Source organism: Passer domesticus, chromosome 4, assembly GCF_036417665.1.
Source record: "Passer domesticus isolate bPasDom1 chromosome 4, bPasDom1.hap1, whole genome shotgun sequence".
NCBI classification, from domain to species: domain Eukaryota; kingdom Metazoa; phylum Chordata; class Aves; order Passeriformes; family Passeridae; genus Passer; species Passer domesticus.
The window spans coordinates 54,979,160-54,998,361 of record NC_087477.1 but is presented as its reverse complement, the minus strand read 5'-3'; the positions used below and the strand labels follow the sequence as shown (position 1 = coordinate 54,998,361).

Here is a 19,202-nt window from a genome sequence, read left to right as displayed (position 1 = left end):
ACTAAGCTCCCTACAGAATTATCTTTTCCCAGATGCTTTCTGAGAATAATTCTGGACCCTAGGGCTTTGTATATGATTACTTGAAGTGAAATCTTGGACAGTATAATAAACTAGCAGTTTTAATTCCAAGGGTGTTGCCACCTTGTAACCAAAGAACCAAAGTAAAATTCCGTACTCAGAGCTCCTAATTTTGTGTCTGAAGGTTTCAGTGAAGACTGGGAGAGTTCTGCTAGCAGAGACAGCTCCTTTAAAGTTTAGGAGATGTTATGCAGAGCGAGTATCTGTTTGAAAGAACTGTTGTTTTGACAGAGTGACAGAGTTGCTCAGAGGAGTTAATACTTGTCTCCTAGTTCCTTACTTCCAGAAGTTCAGTGTCATTAGCAAAACTTGCTAAAATAGTCTTGGAAATACCAATGATGCATCTTTGTCCTCCTAAGAGCCTTCTATGTAGTCATGTTGTCATTATGTAAAGGTAGTGAACTCCAGGCCTCTTATTTGATTTTTGGGTATATGGTCTGTGAATCACTTCCTTCGGAGATTATTTTAAAATCTAAGGAAGGGCAAGGAGGGACAGACATGGACTGCGTGCTTCACATTTCTTGAAGGTGCATTAATTGCCAGAGGAAAGCTGGGTGTTTGGAAACACCTAGGGTGTTTCCAAAGGGTTTTTTCCTACTATCTCAGCACTACTGTCAAACTCCCACTTTGTGAAAATAATCAAAGGGTCAAGTGTTTTCGTAGCAGCACATTTCTAAGTACATTATATCATGTACTCCCATCTCTGTGAAATGAAGAACAAAACTTTACCTCGAAAAAGTAAGGGATGCTCCCCTAGGGAGGAGGCTTTCCTCCCTGCTCAAAGAAGATGCTGTTCCAAAAGATGCATAAGCATCACTTTTCCAAAAGCCACTTGCAGCAAATGCTATTTCATAAGTACTGTGCATTTCATGCCATAGGGCAGTTGCCAAATGAAGATGGTTTGCTCTTTGGCTGATCACATCCAAAGCTCCTTATCAGCATAATCCTGAGAAGAATACTGCTTGCTAGCTGTGGTGAGAGCCATGCTGAAGGACAAGGAAGATTTTACCTTTTGTCATTATTTCTGTGTTCCTTATGATGTTAGAAAAGGATGGTGCATGTTTGGGATGGACAGATCCAGCTACTAGCGTGTTTTGGTGTGGCATGCAGTGAAACATATTAACATATGGGGCTGGGTATACATACTGACTAAGGCTTCTGGAGGAACTGCTATAGGTGAAATGGGTCCCGTGTGAAACTAATGTGAGCAGGACTGGTATATCAGTTACATTGTTACCCCAGTGATTTCCTGTGCCAGGGTTACATCTGAACTTTTTGCAGCATTTTAAACACATTCCAGCTTCCTATGCTTGTAAATACTTTAATATAATAATGTCCTTATCTGAGTGAAGCAGGATCAACTAACAGAATTGTTGGCTGTGCTACATATAAGTAGTCTGCTAGAAATACAACTTCAGTAAGCATCAAAACAATTTTGTCTGCTTTGGGATTTTCCCACACTGGGAACCTGACGGTTAACCTTTTGGCCACCCAGCATGAAAACAGAATTGTGCTACTTTTATCTACATGGGAGCATATTAAATAAGCCTGAAGTCAAATATAAACGAAGGAAGTTAGGAACAACGTTGCTTTGAAAATCTTTTTATTTTAATAATTTGCACAGATTCTCATTGATGGAAGACAGATTACTTTGCAAACAAAAATTCAAAGAAAGCTACTCACTTGAAATAAATTAAACTACTGTAGCGAACATATTTTTGACTGCAAGCAAAATGTATCTTTAGTAGTAAACGTTGGCTTCTTTAGCTAAAATAGACTCTCCTTTATCTCAGTTGGAAAAGCAAGAGAACACTGATTTGACTTGGAATTAAGTTGTGAAATTTTATGTGATGCTGTTGGAGTTTTTTCCCTCACATACACACACAGAATGTACATTTTCAACTATTCTGTAAAACATGTTGCATTTTTTCTGGACATTCTCAGAATCTGGTAATTGGAGTATTACTCTGTGTTTTGACAATGGATTCTTGTAGATTACTTCTGCAGAGCTTGTAGGCATCAAATTTTTAATTTCAAAAAATCCTGTGTCTGTCATTTAAGCTTATCTCTATGAGAAAACTAGATATTTTGTCACAGAATAAAATTTACTTATTACGGACCTTGTGTTACACAAGACTCACACTTGACAAAGAACATTTCTTTTGTGTTTTTGTAATAAAAACAGTAATGAGGTACTGCTTTATCTTCTGCAGTTTACTCCCAGTGAATTTGGGCCATATCATTGCCATTTTTTTATATTTTCAGATAGTTCAGTGTTATAACTACTGCAAAGTTCTAGCTGTTTCAGTGTCACTGTGGTCTTGTGCCGTGTGTTTGGCCTTGCATTGTGTTATGACAATATAAAGTTATTGCATGGGTTTCACTGGAAGGCCAGAGAAGTTAATTCATGTTATACCAAATTCTGCAAGGAAATGTTTCTGAGGTAAGACAGCCAGTAAAATGAACATGGCACGTGGGACCAGAAATTGAGATTAGCCCATGCTTCAAAGAGTACATGGAGACCTTCAGTGAGAACACCAGATTTTCAGGGCATTTTGTCTTGTCTTATTGATAGACACAGCACATGAAAAAATGGGAATGGGTTTTGAACGATTAATGTGCTTGATAAAAAGTCTAAATTTTCTTCACTCAAATTTTGGCTGTGAATAGTGGGAGAAAATTCTGTGGAGTCTCACTCTGAAGAGGTTCTGTAAGGAATGCTTTCAAAGTTGATTGACTTAAAAATGCCAATTGTCCATAACAAAAACCTAAATCTAAAGGACTACTGCTTTGTGACACGTGTGGTGGTGCTATTACAAGTAGAGCTTTAGGTGGCCCTCTTTAAATACAATACTTGCAGAAAAGAGTTTTTAGTAAATATGTTAAGTCATTGAAACATGTTATTGAGAAAGCATTGTCATCATATTTTCATTTGCATAATAATTTGAAACTTTTGAGGGCTTTCCCAGATATTTGAGGTAATTTGTAATATGGTTGTAGCATAGATTGACAACGACATCACGCCTAATCAAAGAATGATACTCTCCCGTTAGAGAAGTACCCTGCCAAATTTCTGTTTGGTTTTCAATTTCATTTTTAATTGCCTTGTTTCAATAAAAAATGTTTCCCTCTGTTTCCTTTGTCCAAGTGTATATAATTGTTGAATCTATTTAATCCATTTTAGGAAGGGCTTTGAAATATCCTCTATGGGAGAAGTAGAGGTGTGTATACACAATTCTGTGTTGGGGATCAGCAGGAATATAGGCCAAGAGAATTTTTTCTCTTCAGCTGATTTAAACACCCAAAACAGGTGCTGTGTTCTCTCTGCAGTCCTTCTGCAAGAGTGTGGCAAAGGAGGATGGGGTGAAATGTGGAGCAACAAGGTGTAAGAATTTGAGGAAAGAAGGACAGAAGGATGATAACAATAAGTTGTTTGATTACAACTGTTAACACTTAAAATTTTTTGAGAATAGGGAAAAGATGATCTATAGTTTGTGAGTTCTTATAAGCTTCAGTCTTGCCTCTTTCTGTTTACTTGTCGAGTTGTGAAGTTGAAAGGATGGAAGGTTTGTCTACCAGCTAGATTCTTGGTTTCAGCTGTGGACTTTTCCCCCCTATATTTCTAGTAACAAAGCAGGTCAGTGCACATGTGCAGGTAAACCAGAGATAAGCAGCTATGCCTATAATTAAGGTAAAACTGCTGTTAGGAGATTTGTGACTTTCTGTGTGATGGAAATGGGTGTCTTTTTTTTAAAAGACATAGAATTGTAACATGATACAAGATCATAGTAATTAGTAGGCATGATTGCCAAGAGGATTAGTAAACATGTAGCATAAAAAAATCTACCTTCATTTATTTGTCAGAGAGATGTGCTTTCATGAAAGTTTTTGAAAATACTTGCTAATCACAGAGAGATTTAGTCTGGATAAGCTCTTGAAACTTCAAATAGAAATCGGAAACTTAGAGAATCTTGTTCACTCCTTCACCAACAGTACCTTCCCTGAGGTATTCAACACCTACTTTCTGTGTCTTGTTCACAGAATCATAGAATGGTGTGGAAGGGACCTTGAAGATCATCTAGTTCCCAGCCCGCCCGCCATGGACAGGGACAGTTTCCACTAGACTAGTTTGCTCAGAGTGCTGTCCAACCTGGCCTGGAACACTTCCAGGGCATCCACAGCTTCTCTGGGCAACCTGTGCCAGAGTCTGACCACCATTCTTTTCTTCTCAGTACAGAATATCTTCCTAGGTTCTAATGTTCTTTGACCCTCTTTCAGTTTAAAGCCATTCACCCATGTCCCATCTCTATCTGCCCATGTAAAAAGTAATTTCCAGCTCTCTTGCAGACCCCTTGTAGGTCCTGGTAGGATGCTCTGAGGTCTCCCTGACTTCTTTCAGGCTGAACAATTCCAACTCTTTCAGCCTGTCCTCAATGGAGATGAGCCCGTTGTTTCCATTGCTACAGTAAGATTGCCCAAGATGGGCATAAATGTGAAATAAATTGATCAAGACCAATTGGTGGTGTCACTAAGATTTTCGTACTTGGCTTATTGCATTATCATTTGCAAATGTTGGAGAAAACAGAAGATGCTTCATTGTTATGTGTTGAGATTATTTTCTTAAATAAATGCCTGAAGAAGTGCAAATTGAGGTAATACTTTAGAGTGTCCTGGTTTTTAATTAGAATATTTGTTACTTCGCAGTAATTATGGCTTTTATACAAGAAAAAATGTTCTGTATGATACATAAATTATTAAGCATAATATAAGCAATAAAGCTCTGAAAAGAAATTTGGTTAAAAATAATATTATTTCCAAAGAAAGTTTTGTTTGTCAGTTTGCTGATTGTGTGTCTGGAGTCTTCTGTAGCCAAACTTTGCTTTTATTTAGACATTCAGTGTAATGATCGGTGATGCAATACATATTAAACCTTGGTTTTGTTTATTTAAATTCATATTGGATCAATAACTGCAAGAAGTTGTTTTGATTCTTTCAGATCAAACCACCAAGTTCAAAATAAAGTGGTGGTTTTACTCCTTGGAATAAAATAATGCTTAAGCCCACCGTTTTCCCTCACTTGGTGTAGGTGGAGCTTGCTGCTGGAACAGGTGGTATTTCCTTTTTTCATAATCTGTAAGCTCCTGTGGCCTGGGTTTTTGTGGGGTAGACCCAGGCATCTATCTGGCTCAAAAATAACACCACCAATAGAAAAGTTCTCAGTCAGAGCAGTTCTCTTCTCCAGTTTGATGCTTGGAAAAGTGAACATGAAGCACCAGAGCAAGGTCATGCAGGTATTGGGCCTTTAGGGAGATACTCCTCTTTATGGGGGCAGGCTGTATTCATATCAGGTTACCATGATTTTGAGCCAGAGCATGAAATATTGGCATTGCTATATAGTCAGAGAGTAACTAGATTGAAAAATGAGGCAGAAATTAAGGCTTAGCAGACCTGAGTAGTGACATGCAAAAATTTTAAGCATGCCTTCAAAATTCCATGTTTGCAGCATGTTGTTTTATACTTGTAGGAGCATAGAGTCCTTAAGATAATATTGAAATATGTGTCTGAGAATTTAGCAAATATTTTTCTGAGCGTCTCAAATGAAATATTAAGCAGTAGTACCTGAGACAGTGAGAATTTCTTGAGACCAAAGAATCTCAACATGCTCTCTAAATACTGACAGTGATCAAAACTAAAATGATATTTGAGAGTTACATTATCTAGAGATTTCCATGATTGTGTATGATTGATTATGACTGATCACAATTTATTATACATACAGTGTGTGTAATGCAGCCTTGAAGCTGTTTATTTTCTGAAAATTGACTTTATTACTGCTTATTTCTGCTTTATAAAGCAGAAATATTGCTTTATTACTTGTGTTTACAACCTGACTGTATTCACGAGCATGTTTCTGATACTGATAAAATAACATACATTTCAAAAAAAAGATAGATTATTAAACTTCAAATACAGGGATAATCTGTTGTGTCACTACAAGTTCTATCAAAACAACTGACTTGTGCACTTCCCACTTGAAGGCATAGCTTGAATGCCACTGGACTGCTGAAGGATCAGTAAGACCAAAATATTCAAACAGTGAGATAGGACAGAAATATTTTGCCTTGTGTATAGGTATGTTAGAAAAGAATTCTGCTTCTTTGTGTCATTTTAAGATGACTTTGTAGGTCTGGCTATTAGACTATTTTTTTCTCCTTATATTTAATTTGGGAGAATTTTATAAAATCATTTGACAATTATAAAAAACATGAAGTCCTGGTTTAGAGCTGCTTCTCAGGCAGGAGTGCAGAATATTTGTTAGCAGTCTACTGAAAATTAAATTATTGTATTGACCTTTCTCTTAATTTTACTTTCTATGACAGATTTGTCTCTTGAAACAAAACATTTTCCCACATACACACATGGAACAATGATTTCAAAAGAACTAGAGACAGTCCAGAAAGAGAAATACACAGTCAATAGTCTTTTGTCTCTATAGAAGGCTGGCTCAAATGTCCTAGATAAGGTATTAAGTAGTAAGACTCCCCTTTAAAACATCTTTTTTTTCTTTTTTTTTCCAAATAGAACGTGTTTGACCTCCTCTAGGCACATTAATTTTTGATGTTTCTCTTCTACAAATCTAATTTAATCTCCTGATTACAACTGAGGCCATAAAATTTTGACTGCCGTAGTCTCACCAATGTTTTGGTTTTTAAGGATGTTGTTTGAAAAGCTGAAGAAAAGTGAGCCCAGATGTTTGACTACTCAGTATAAATGTGTTTTTGCTTCTGATTGCTAAAATCTGTAATCTGTTCTTGGAAGGATTTTGGAAAAAAAATTTGTGTTTCTATTTGAGGACAGTTATCCCTTAGTGGACAGCCACTGCAGACATCTTACAACTTATGTTTGGGTTTAGATGCCTCTCTGAAAAAAAAAAGTGCATTTGTCTTTTCTTAGTTGTTAAAAGAAAATATAATATTAGTTAAATTGTGTGTTCCTTAGTTAGACAGATGGAGAATTTTAGGAATACTGTATTAAATGACAGGAATAATGAGCAAGTTGGGAGATTTCATTTATAAGATGCTGCATTCCTATTTCAACATAATGGGAGAAGTTACCTATATGATTGCTTTTCCTTCTAGGAATCAGTTGGTTTCTTCATCTTTGAAAAAATGTTGATACTTACATTTTCTTCAAGATAATGATTCCACAGAGGAGCTTGACTCATTATGGTCTAAAAAGAGTTTTCAGATAGCAGCAGCATATTTTCTGTTAAAGGTTTGGCAGTGCCACAGAAAGATGTGAGAATTTAGAATATTTACAGTTTTGTACTGCCAAGTTTATATTTAAATCAGCTGGATGGGAAATATACCAGAAACTCCTGACACAGACTCTCGTGATATTTGAACTTAATGCTGTATTATACTTTTGTAACTCTGGAATTATAATTATGCTCTTCTCTTCTTCAGTTCTCACAGATATGGTAGCTTTACACTGAAGTATATTATGAAGGTATATTCCTATCAACAGCTGCACTCTATATTAAGAAGCAATATAGGAAAAGTATTACTCTGTTCTCTTCTGGAATTATCAGAAAACTGAAATAGTTTTGGCAGAGTTGGTTAAAGTCTGCCTGCTGAAGTTACAATGGCTTCCTTGAGTTAAAGTTCCCCTTCTATGATTCAGGAGCCAAAATTATCTTTAATTTTTTGTTCTGAGGTTGGGTAGTACTACCAATTTCAATACATAGAGATTTTTGCTAAAGTTGTAGAAGACTGAAAATGATAGCAGTGAAGTCCGAATGGTAGTTTCAGCTCTTACCACAGAAAAATACTCGGATATGTTTGACTTTATGAATTACCAGTATTATGGTTACAGTTTCTTTATGGTGAATGTGACAGTTGTAAATCAGAACCATTTTCATAGATTGAAACTCTGTTCTTCTGTCTTTGAAGGTTACAGACAACAGATCAGACTTCGAAGATTTACACCTTTATGCAACTCCGCGGGAGCAACGGTTTCGTAGGTTTGCCAGTCTAGAATTTGAAGGACAGCTGTACATGACTCCACACGACTTCATCCAGGCTGTTACAAGTGATGAACCCAAACGTAAGCAGGACCTTTACCATGCTAAAACTGCTAGGGAAAATGTCTGTGCTCCATGTTATTTTCCCATTTGCTTTTGATTCCTACTTCTGTTTCGGATTGTAGTAAAAAGAATTTTAATGTGTTCAAATGCATACAAGCAGTATCCTTATTGTTACTAGATTGTAAACATCTGTATGCTGGTTAAACATTCTTGTCTTAAAGGTTGCAAACAGCTCAATAGTGATGAAAGATGACAAGTTAATTTGTGCCATTGGCATTGACACAGTTTCTTTCTCAGCAGGCCTGTATTGCTATACAGTTCTTGCTTCCTCTTTGGTATGGTTTCTCTGTAAGCAGGCAGCATACACATTCTCTAAAAAACTAAAGATAAGATATAACTTATAACTGTATCATGGCTTTCTAAATAACATGCTTTGAGTCAGAGTTTTAGTCCCCCAGGGAATCAACTTTCTACACTTAAATGTTGCCAGTGTTAGTACTATGTGTTAATTAATGAAAAATTAACTATCAACTTTAGGTCATTTATTGCAAAATCTTTGCTTTAAGTATCAAAGAGTGACTAAATAGTAAGGTGATCCCTTTCTGCTCTAGTTTGATTTCCTGGCCCTCAGGCTTGCAGTGCATTGGTAGCACCACACAGCTTCTGGAGAATGGGAATATCTTTGCTCAGGTGTGACATGTATAATCCCCCACCCTAAGTTTTCTTTTATTCAGTCTACACCACAAAGCTACTATAGAGAACAGTCAAATGCAGTGCTAAAACAGGCAGAGGAAGAAAATTCTGTGCAGATGTTTGATTTTCCCCCTTTGTTCTGTTAACAGTAATGAAATGAGGAAAGAATTCAGTCATGGCATATCAGTGATCAAAACTTCTGTAACAACTTTTGAATAAAGATATAATCTCATTGTAACAGTGAAGACAGAAGATAGAGCTTAGATGGTGAAAACTTGCAAAACTTTGAAACTCTTACCAGAAAGCAAATCTTTTTTTTTTTTTTTTTGCTTTGCAGTTAAAAGAGAGGAAGCAGATTACTTATCACACAAGTTAATACAAATATACAAATACACATCAGCACTTTTTATCTATTTCCTCTGCTCAGACCTTCAATTCTTCCCTTTTTTGTTAGTGTGGAGTTGGGTTTCACTGTGTATGTTTATGAAGCATTTGTGCGGTATATACTGGACATCATTAAAACATTTTGGTTTAACTCTGTTTTATGACAGTTTGATTGGCTAGACCACACTCTATGTATGGTTTGCTATTAAGATTTTTCCATGCTAATGAATTTCTGCTTCCTCCTCTCATAAAGCAAGTATTCAGATTTTAAAAACCAAACCAAAATCATTAAGTGCGTAAGGATATTCTGTTTATCTCATGGAAAAGGAGAAGAGATCTGGAGTTGAACAGTCAGGCATCCTTCTGAATTCAGTGTAGCAAACCTTGTTTCTGTCAATCCTCTCTGTTCATCCAGTTCACATCTGAGACCAAAAACAAAAGTAACCTGTGTGTCTTTTAGGTTTCATGGTATCAGAGATTACATGGCTGACATAACTATTTTTAATGGATTTCAATTAAGTAGAAGTGGATCACTCCATTCTAGTGCAGGTCATGTTGTCTGGGAAATTGAGACAGAAGTCTGATAAATAGGAAGTAACAGCTGAAATAGATGACCCACAGATTACCACATCCAGCTTCTTGTCTCTGACTATGGCAATTTTAACCTTTGTACTGCAGTATTGCCAAAGTACCATTTGTCTTCTTAGGCTAGTCAATTTTCTGTCTTGCTCTGTTGAAAGTAGTACATTTAAGGAAGGAATTTTTGTAATCATACATTCTAAACATTTTTTTTTATTTTTGGGGTAATTTTATAAATAGCGTTTTTATAAATTTTTATAAAAATTTAAATTTTTTTTTTAAAGGGATTTTATAAAAAGTTGTATATAATTGGGTCCATTGAGGCTGACATACTAGACCATCTTTTTTATTTTGCATAATAAAAAAATAATGTATACCTGAGGTTTTTATGAATGAAGAGTAGAAAGGTCTTGAGTTTTGTCAAAAAGCAAAAATGCCCTTTGAAGTATAGTAATAGAAGCTCTTATGTCTGCTTTATAGAAAAGCTAATAATATTAGTCCTGAATGATATTTGTGATGGAGTGAATGTGTCTATTGTGATTGATTTACTTTGGGAATCATGTAAACCCTACAAAAGTCAAGAGGGTGTTCACTTCCTTTTTTGCTTAAACACTAACTAATATGGTAAGAGTATGTTTTCTTTTATAAAATGTAACATTTTACTCCAGGTATTTATTACAAAAATATAAAATAAATGCTTTCTTTAACTTGTTTCAGCCTTCAGGCTTTCATTTGAGAATGTACATTATTTTTAAGAATCGTTATTGATACATTTTTATAATCTGAATGTATGTTTATATATTGAGAAAGCAAATTAAGGGAAGATTAAATATATTTTTCCCCTTTGTGGTAACAGTGGTAAATTTAGCTTAATACTGAACTGTAAGAAATATACCTATATATATATATATCTACATACACACACATATAAATCTTCACTGACTCGTCTAGGAAGAAAATATGTATATGACGTGGTGAGACTGGGAAACTATCTGATTGAATAATTAGATATATTTATTTTCCAATTTTTTTATGGTAGGCATAAACATACACCAATTTATATGGCAAATGAGATAGCTTTAGGGGATTTTATTAAAAAAAATAAATTAAAAGCTTATGAAAATCTGTTAGTTCATGTTATGATGTTGCATGATATAACTTCACCATAGTTAGAGTGGGATTTGTCAACAGTCTTGGTGTAAACCTTTACCAAGATGTAAAATTAAAATTTCAGTCAGTTTCTAACCATGAATTGATGAAAGACCATAGTGGGTAGCTTGTGTATTGTTTTAATTATTTAATGGAGCATGAAGTTCATTATAAGAAAAGGATTTCTAATAACAAAGCGTCTTTTGCTCTACAAAAAGAAGCCTTTACCCACCACACATTTCTTATGGATTTGACCCCATAAAATGCTACTTTCTGGACCTTTGTGAATTCTGGTATTCACAATGTCTTATAATATTGAATCTGTACAAATACTTTTTTTGAGAAGGTGGTGATGAGCCTCAAGTTTTGAATTCTTGAATGATTATGGACAGCTCTTGTTCAATTACAGCTACCAAAGAATTGAGCCTGACAGAGGCTGGAAAAGAAATCTGAGTTAGTAGGAAGGGATGAAGGGTGTCTTAGCACTTGGTGTAGTTTCAAGAGCTTTTTTTCTGTATTTGCGTTAGAAAGTATCAGTGGTCCATGAAGCAAGGGTCATAATCCAGGTCTCCTTGCAATTTGCATTTTAATACTACAGCTACTAAATAATCATTTCAGAATATTGTTACCAGGGGTTAAAACCTGTATTTCCTGTTAGGTGTTTTAAGGATGTATTTTGGAGGTTGAAGGTCTTTACCCTCATTGAAGCAGAGTTGAATTAAAAAATACATCTGAATTGGTTCTTTAAAGTTAGGACTTTAGGTATGTATTAAGTTAAAGGCTTTTTTAATAACATAAAGACAATTGCACTCATGAAGTGAGGCAAATAATTCTTTGTGTAGAAAATGCAGTATAGATGTAGCCCAATTTTTATGACACCACACTGGCATAATTAAATTCCTGTGCATTCATAACAATTTCTTTTTTTGCAGATGCTAAAAAGTGGCGATCCCTTTCAAAGCAGGTGAGCAATAATTCCTGTTTTGTCTTATAACCATACATTTTGGTAGTTGATTTTGTTTGTGGTCTAAATCTAGAGGCACAGGAGAGTTTATTTTCTTTATTTTTGTCACATCACACTCACCTGAATCCAGAATTACAGATACTTCAGCTGCGGTGCCTGTTTTGTTGAACTTACTGACTTTCTCAAGCATCTGTCAGTTTCTCCCTCAGTCTATATCTGACTGCATTTCTTAGTGTCTAGGTGTAATAGGTGTATCCAAAACTGTCTGGAATAGTTATGCCACTCTCTCCCTTTTGTGGTGTTTAAGTGCCTCTTGGGTTTTTTTTTCTTTTTTTTCATTTGTATAAGTGCAAAAGGACTCTGTCTGTTTCCCTGTGTTTTAAGTAAAGTACATTCATGTACATGGGTGAAGTTTGCTTTAGTTCAGGTCGAGTGTTTTAAAAGAACAGTTGCTCAGATTTTGTATGAAAACCTTACTGAAGTCCAGGGGGACTTATCCTTGGCTTAAGTCAGTGGGAGCAGTGGTGAGTTATTTCAGCCACAGATATGTTGCATGTCTCTCTCCAGCTGAGCACACACTTAGTGTTCATGCAGATGAGTAATTCCTGCAGAATTGTGTGTGCAAAAATTTACGTAGCACTTGAGTACTTCCAAAATCATTGTGGTAACTGATGTTCAATTAACTGGTAGATTTGCATGCACATCCTTGTCTTTTATATTGATATCCTAGAATTTAATAATAATCTATTAAGTACTTCATTAAATACTGAAATATATATTTTAAAAATTTTTAAACCTTATTTTTTAGGAGCTGAATCAGATCCTTATGGAGACACCACCAGTTTGGAAAGGATCATCCAAACTTTTCCGTAATCTTAATGAGAAAGGTGATTGAGGAGAGTTTATTTTCCTGAACCAAATTACCATTCCATTAACTTTTTTGTGATGGTGTATTTCAATCTAAGTCCAGTTTTCAAAAATAAAGAAATTGCTTGCTGTTGCTTTCTGCACTTTACAGCATGGAAAAGTTCCATGTAAACTCTACAGTGTTTTAATGATGCCATCTTCCAGCTACCCTCTTTAAGTGATGGGGGACTCAGAGTTTGTTAAGCTGCTGTTGAATATTTCAGGTTCAGTTTGTTGCCATGAATGATCTCTGGACTATAGATAGAATATTCCAGTAAAGAAATAATATCTATTTACTTCTTTTCAATAGGTTCAATAATGTGATTATTTCTAAAGACAGTAGCGTATCTTGTATCACTGTAAAAGCGTTTTGTACACAACACAAAGAGACAGTTTCAGAAGTGTTATATATTCCTTTAAACTCTGCAGGTGAGGGCTTTGATAGCTTTTAAAACTCACACTATTAGTAAGTGAAGAGCCAACAGTCACTCCTGGTCCCTTCTCTTGTATTTTTTTCTTTCTTAATAAGCTCTGTCACTTCACAACAAAAAATCATAGGGAAATAAAACAAAGATGGCTTTAAAGACACTTAAAAGCTATTTATAATAAATAATCCACATATTTCTTTGCTTATATTCAGAGTGGCAAAGGTGTGGTGGTGCATTTGAAATGTTTTCAAAAGCAGACACAAGTGCTTGTTATAAAAGAAGGACACTTTATGGGAGTTTAAAATAAGCACACCAGCAACAGAATCCCAATTAAGTGTATGCATGTAATTGGTTAATATAACTCAAATGCAGCTCAGATTTATTCAAGGAGTAAGTAGTATGGATATACTCTCAAAGGAGGCTCTCTAGTGCATGGAGGCACTCACTTTTTTTTCCTGAGTCTACAGCCAACACTCACAGAGAGGCAGAAATTGGCACATCTTTTCATTGTATTTCAGTGTACTTCTTTGCTCTAGGCTGCTTTCTATATAGTTGACTTTTGAAATATTAATTGCATAAAAATTCAGCCTCAGAATCTGGTAAATCAGTACAATATCAGTTTAAAAATGTATCTAGATGTTGCTTATTAAGTCTGTAATAAAATGTCTGCAACATGTGTAGTCTTGATTCAACAGTATCTTATTCCAGTTTTCTGCCATTGGTAGGATTGGTAGGACCCAATTGGTAGGACCCAATCTCTCAAATTAAGATGGTAAAATTAGTATTAGACTTCAGTAGTTGGATATCTTTTCAGCATGTTTTTGAAAAAGTGAGTTCTATTGCCTAGTTTTATAAAAAATATAAGAGAATATGATGGGTCTTATGACTGATAGTGTAAAATTGGTTAAAGAAATGGAAATAGAATTCAGGTCTCCTTAGTTATAACGTAGTCTTTACTTTTTTGTTTCTTACTCTTTTTTTTTTTAAACATGCACATAAGAAGCAATTAGCAAAAGCCTATGTCCATTTATTTTGCCATGGATTTACGTCATTCAGCTGAGGCACTCCGATTTATGCCCACTGACCTTAGGTTTTTATTATGTTTTTCCTTTGAGTGCCCTCCTTCTCTTCTTTCTTATCCTAGCGTAAGTTTTTCTTCCCCTTCAATCATCATTTCAGAGTCTCTCTCCTATAACATTCAGAGCAATCAACCAGAACTATCTGTCTGCAGCTACAATATGCCAGTACAAACAAAAGGAGAGAAGGCTTTCAAGGCCGTTTCTATTGCTTTCTTCATACCTGTGATGGACTACTTGACAATTGCACTTTCTTCCTGTTTTACAACAAAGATGGTGCCATCAAAAAACTAAAAAATATATTTACATTTATTGACTGGCTATTAAAGAATGTTTTCCATCAGTGAATGAGAGCCTTTGAGGTATCTGATTTCTTGATAGGTGCTTGTCCAAACAGATTCAATCAGGCCTTTGAAAACTTAATTTCTGAAAGCTTCTGTATAAAATCAAGAAGATAAAGCATAGAGCATGTGTTACTCAAATGCCTGTATTTAATCATTGCTAATCTTCAATAATGTGTAAATTGAGAAAAAGAGTAGGTGGTATTAAAAAAATCATAGTAGCTTTCCTAACTAGATCTACTAACAGTAATAAAATACTGGTTCTGAAGACTTAAATTTGCTCTTGAATCAAAAGATGGGATGTGAAGTATAATGGAAGTAAAATCCACATGAATGACACATGGTTTTTAAATTTTAATTGTACAGGTTTTTCAGTGAAAAAAAAATTCAGATGACTGCTTACCTGGTTTGTCACATTTTCAGTTAAATCAGATTTTAAAAGATATTTAAACATCCAAAGATGCAGTTGTTTTTGGAAAAACTTTTGCACCTGACTTGGACTGAAATCAAGGAGACAGCCAGCAACTTTTGAAAATCCTAGCTGATAGACATCTTTACTCTCAGGCATCTAAATAGTTCTTTTTTCACTCTTTTGAAATAATCTAAGATTGTGGGCTGACTTACACTTCTGATTTCGGTGGATAGACAAAACCAATTTGCTAGAAATCAGGAACAAGTTTCCCTAGTTCAGCCTCAAAGGTCATTGGAACTAAAGGCTTTTGGGAGAGCTGCAAGCTGTTGTTTTCTGTTCTTGTTAAACTATGAGATGCTTCTCTTCATTACTGCTCTGAACATTCTGTGAGGTTGTCTCTTTACCCCTTACTCCAGAGCTAGAAAGGAACAAGTACAGCTTATGGTACAAGACATACGATTTGGGTATTGGCTTCATCTCCAATTTAAATTTTGCCTTAATCATGTCTGAAGAGAAAAGGAAGTGCCATTGCACAGTGTGGTTCCCTTTTGTAATCTTGCAAAAAAAAGATTATGAGATCAAGTTTTCAGTTAATATAGTACATGCACTTAAAAAACACTTAATAAAGTCAAGAACTGTATTCAAATGGCGTATATCAGGAGGAAGCACTATGAATATTCTGAAAGTAAATGTTTTCATACTGTTAGAGAATATTATCATTAATTACTGGTGAGGTTTTTAGAAAGAAAATTGAATAAATCATTTATATTAGCTTTTAAGAGTCTATCCAGATTCTGTTTAATGAGCCGTGCTCCACTGAATGTCAATTTACTTGCCATGTTTAATGTACTCTTCCCTTAAAATACAAGCCCAAACAAAAAGCCCCAAGCCATAGATTAATATTGTAGACCCATAACTTATTGACCAAATATAGTTACATGCATACAAGTATGAATATGCATATGTACATGTACATATTCACATGTACAAAAATTCTCCTTATATACAGATTTAGTGTTTTCAAGTTTAGGATGTGAAGAGAAGATGAAACTAACATGGCATCTTTTTTCTTTTCTTTTCGTTTTCTGATTTTGTTTGTTTGGTTTTTTTGTTTTGTTTTGTTGTTTGTTTTTTTTTTTTGTCTTCAGGTGTGATATCTTACACAGAATATTTATTCCTCTTATGTATTTTAACAAGTAAGTATTTTTGGAGAAAAAGTCTAAAAGATTCCTTGCAGTTTCAAAGCTCTGAATGTGTTGTTGTGTGTTAAATTACACTTCCCATTCCTACATATGAAAAGCTACACCATGCATCTCTATGTCCCTCTGAACCTCTTTTGCCCTTCTGGAATCTTGTGTTATGCTTTATTTAAATGCATTATTATCCAGAATACCTTTTAGTGGCTGTTGAGGAAGCTGTGCCATACGCTCCAGTTAAACCTCAGTTAAGAGCTTAAATTCATTTTCTTGTTCAAAATTCCTACAAAATTTGTAGTTAAATATGCTGAAGTTCATAAGAGACACTGAATATAGGGAGAACAGAAGAAACACATTATTGCTGGTTTGTTTCATCAATTAGTGCATAATGGGCAAAATCAAAGAGTCAGTGGTAAAATATAAAGTATTTATATCAGAAACACTAACTAATTTCTTCTTTTATGTCCCATAAAATTGAAGTTAAATAGCGTAAACTAAGCCTGATACAGACTTATTTTAATATTTTAACAGGTGTTTTCTGGGAAGAGGCAAAGACTTTTACTTGTCTGTCACTTACATGTAATTAAATAATTTCTATTGAATTCATTAGTTGGGTTTTTTTGGACATGAACTGGATTTCTATTATGAATCAGAGCTGGAACTTTACCCTGAACCCTTAGTATCTTCCACTATGGCTTCAATGATTCTTCCATAAAGAGAAGAATTGTTTGTTATCTGAATTAACTTATGGCCATAATTCATTCATATTGCAAATCAGTGGGTATCCCCAAAATGTTGCCTAAAGGCTTTACTTACAGTTACCTTCAAAGTGGCCATGTTTCAGAAATAATTTGAAGTTCTGACCTGATCTCAAATTGCAGTGGCTCTAAGCATGTAAACAAGAAAATATTGAGTGTCTTTAAGCATATAATTTACTTTGACCTGAAGTTGCATCCTGTACCTTTTTTTCAAAATCTTTTAAAGTGTCTTTTAGAACACTGCGTTTCCATATAAAATTTATTTGCTATATATTTGTGTTTGTAATATAAAATGGACTCTATCAATGAACTAACACTCTTCTATATTATTCTTGAATATTTTGTGTTTTATTTCTAATTTTGCGAGCATGCCTTCTGTGTGAATAACAAGGGTTGTACTGTTTTACAGATGTTATGATTTGCATTTAGTATGTACACAAACATCCTGGTTTAAATTTGTTGAGGTTCTAGCTTTTATAAAGGGACACCATACAGTTTCTTACAGTATTATACTTGCTTTCTTTCCAAGGAAATGATAATTGAATATTTGGCTCTTTTTTTGTCAGAACCACATGCAGGTTTTCGAATTGCTTTCAACATGTTCGATACTGATGGCAATGAAATGGTGGACAAAAAGGAATTCTTAGTGGTATGTATATTTTCAGTTTTGGATGTAATCTTGAAACTAATGTGATGATGTCAGTAGTCGTGAGAATATTATCTGCTATTCTTCACTGAATGTAGTGTTTATTTGCCTGATTTAGTATTAAGGGTTATTTTAATGTAAACTGAAAATAGAAGCTCCTTCTTAGAGTGCACAGGAGTCTTGTATATAATTATTTTTGAAGTTTAATTCTGGTTTTTGTTCTGGATCTTCTACTTGCTACTGTGACAGATAGGCTATTAAAGTAATAGAAATGTTTTAATGGTTAGCAGAGTTATTTAATTGCTCTAATGATGAAAGGACCTGTAAAAGAATCTTTTGCTGAGAGATCACTTCACGTTGCCATTCATTCTGCTGATAATCGCAAGTGACCTGAAAATATTGACTGACCTAATGTGACACTATCATCTGTTTTGGACAAGATCTGTAATGAAATAAAACATACTGTACATATATCTAGTTTAGCCCATAAATCCATATTCTGAAGCAATTTGCTAAGCTGGGCTTCAGTGAGTTCTTTTTACAGAGAATATTCCTACAGGGGAAACTGACTATGACCACATGCTTGGGAACAGATGGCAGGATACCTAGAACTTGGCAGTAGTTTGGTTGCATCCAAGGTTTTGTTGCATTACTAATTTGAATGACAGTATTTTTCAAATTAGAGCTTTGCTCTGTTTACAGCTTGGAAAAAGCAATTTTGTAAATTCATCTTACTAATTATTTAAGCAGAGTTTATTTTGTTCAGGTAAGAAATATGAACAGTTTTAAAAAGCCTAGACTTCAGAAGAAAAATTCACATCTTGGGGAGATTTGAAAATGAAGACTAATTTGGCACTTGAGGAAAAATCTTTGAAAATCCTAAATCATCCACTAGATATTCATTTTTATCATGATAAATATTCAATATTCAATTCAATAATAATTCAAATTAAAATTTGAATATTTCATAAGTTTTCAGGTAGTAGGATGCACCAAGTTCAGGAGAATGATCTTGCAGTAACAAGAGGGCTATTTTATATTTATGTTCATTTAATTTATTTTCCGATTTTAAAAGAAATGGGAGGAATAATTAATGCCATTCTAAATGAATGCCAGTGACTGATCATTAAAAAAAAAAGGAAATGCAGAAAATTTACCACTCTGAATTTACAATAATTGTGTGGCTTTATGCTAAAAAAAATGAACCATAAACCAGAGATCTCTAAATTGTTAGTGTCCTTAGGCAGCAGCAGTCTGGGATTACACTGAAGCACTCAGTTATGGTGAACATAGATTTTGACATTTCTTTAGAAATTAACATTTAAAATTATGTGGGTTAGTGGTGTAGACAAGCTTTGTGAAGACTACACAAGGCCTTAATTTTCTACTGAACAAGTACAGATGATTAATGCAATAAAACATTTATAAGAATTTAATCAGGTGTTGGAAAAATGTATGTAAAAGACATACATTTTATCTCCATCGATTTTTATGTAGTTGAGCTTA

The 19,202-nt window shown here is 34.6% G+C and overlaps 1 protein-coding gene across 5 annotated transcripts in view; it reads left to right on the top strand.

Moving 5' to 3' along the window:
• MICU3 (mitochondrial calcium uptake family member 3) overlaps nt 1-19,202 on the top strand; it is a 52,570-nt gene that overhangs the window by 4,612 nt on the left and 28,756 nt on the right. For all 5 annotated transcript variants that reach the window (XR_010361273.1, XM_064418049.1, XM_064418050.1 and 2 more), the window contains exons 2-6: nt 8,031-8,184; nt 11,902-11,933; nt 12,742-12,820; nt 16,245-16,292; nt 17,617-17,699. Coding sequence is in view for 4 of the 5 variants with exons in the window: in XM_064418049.1 (XP_064274119.1) it covers nt 8,031-8,184; nt 11,902-11,933; nt 12,742-12,820; nt 16,245-16,292; nt 17,617-17,699 (396 nt within the window). In the remaining variant the exon portion in view is untranslated. The remainder of the gene's footprint in view (nt 1-8,030; nt 8,185-11,901; nt 11,934-12,741; nt 12,821-16,244; nt 16,293-17,616; nt 17,700-19,202) is intronic.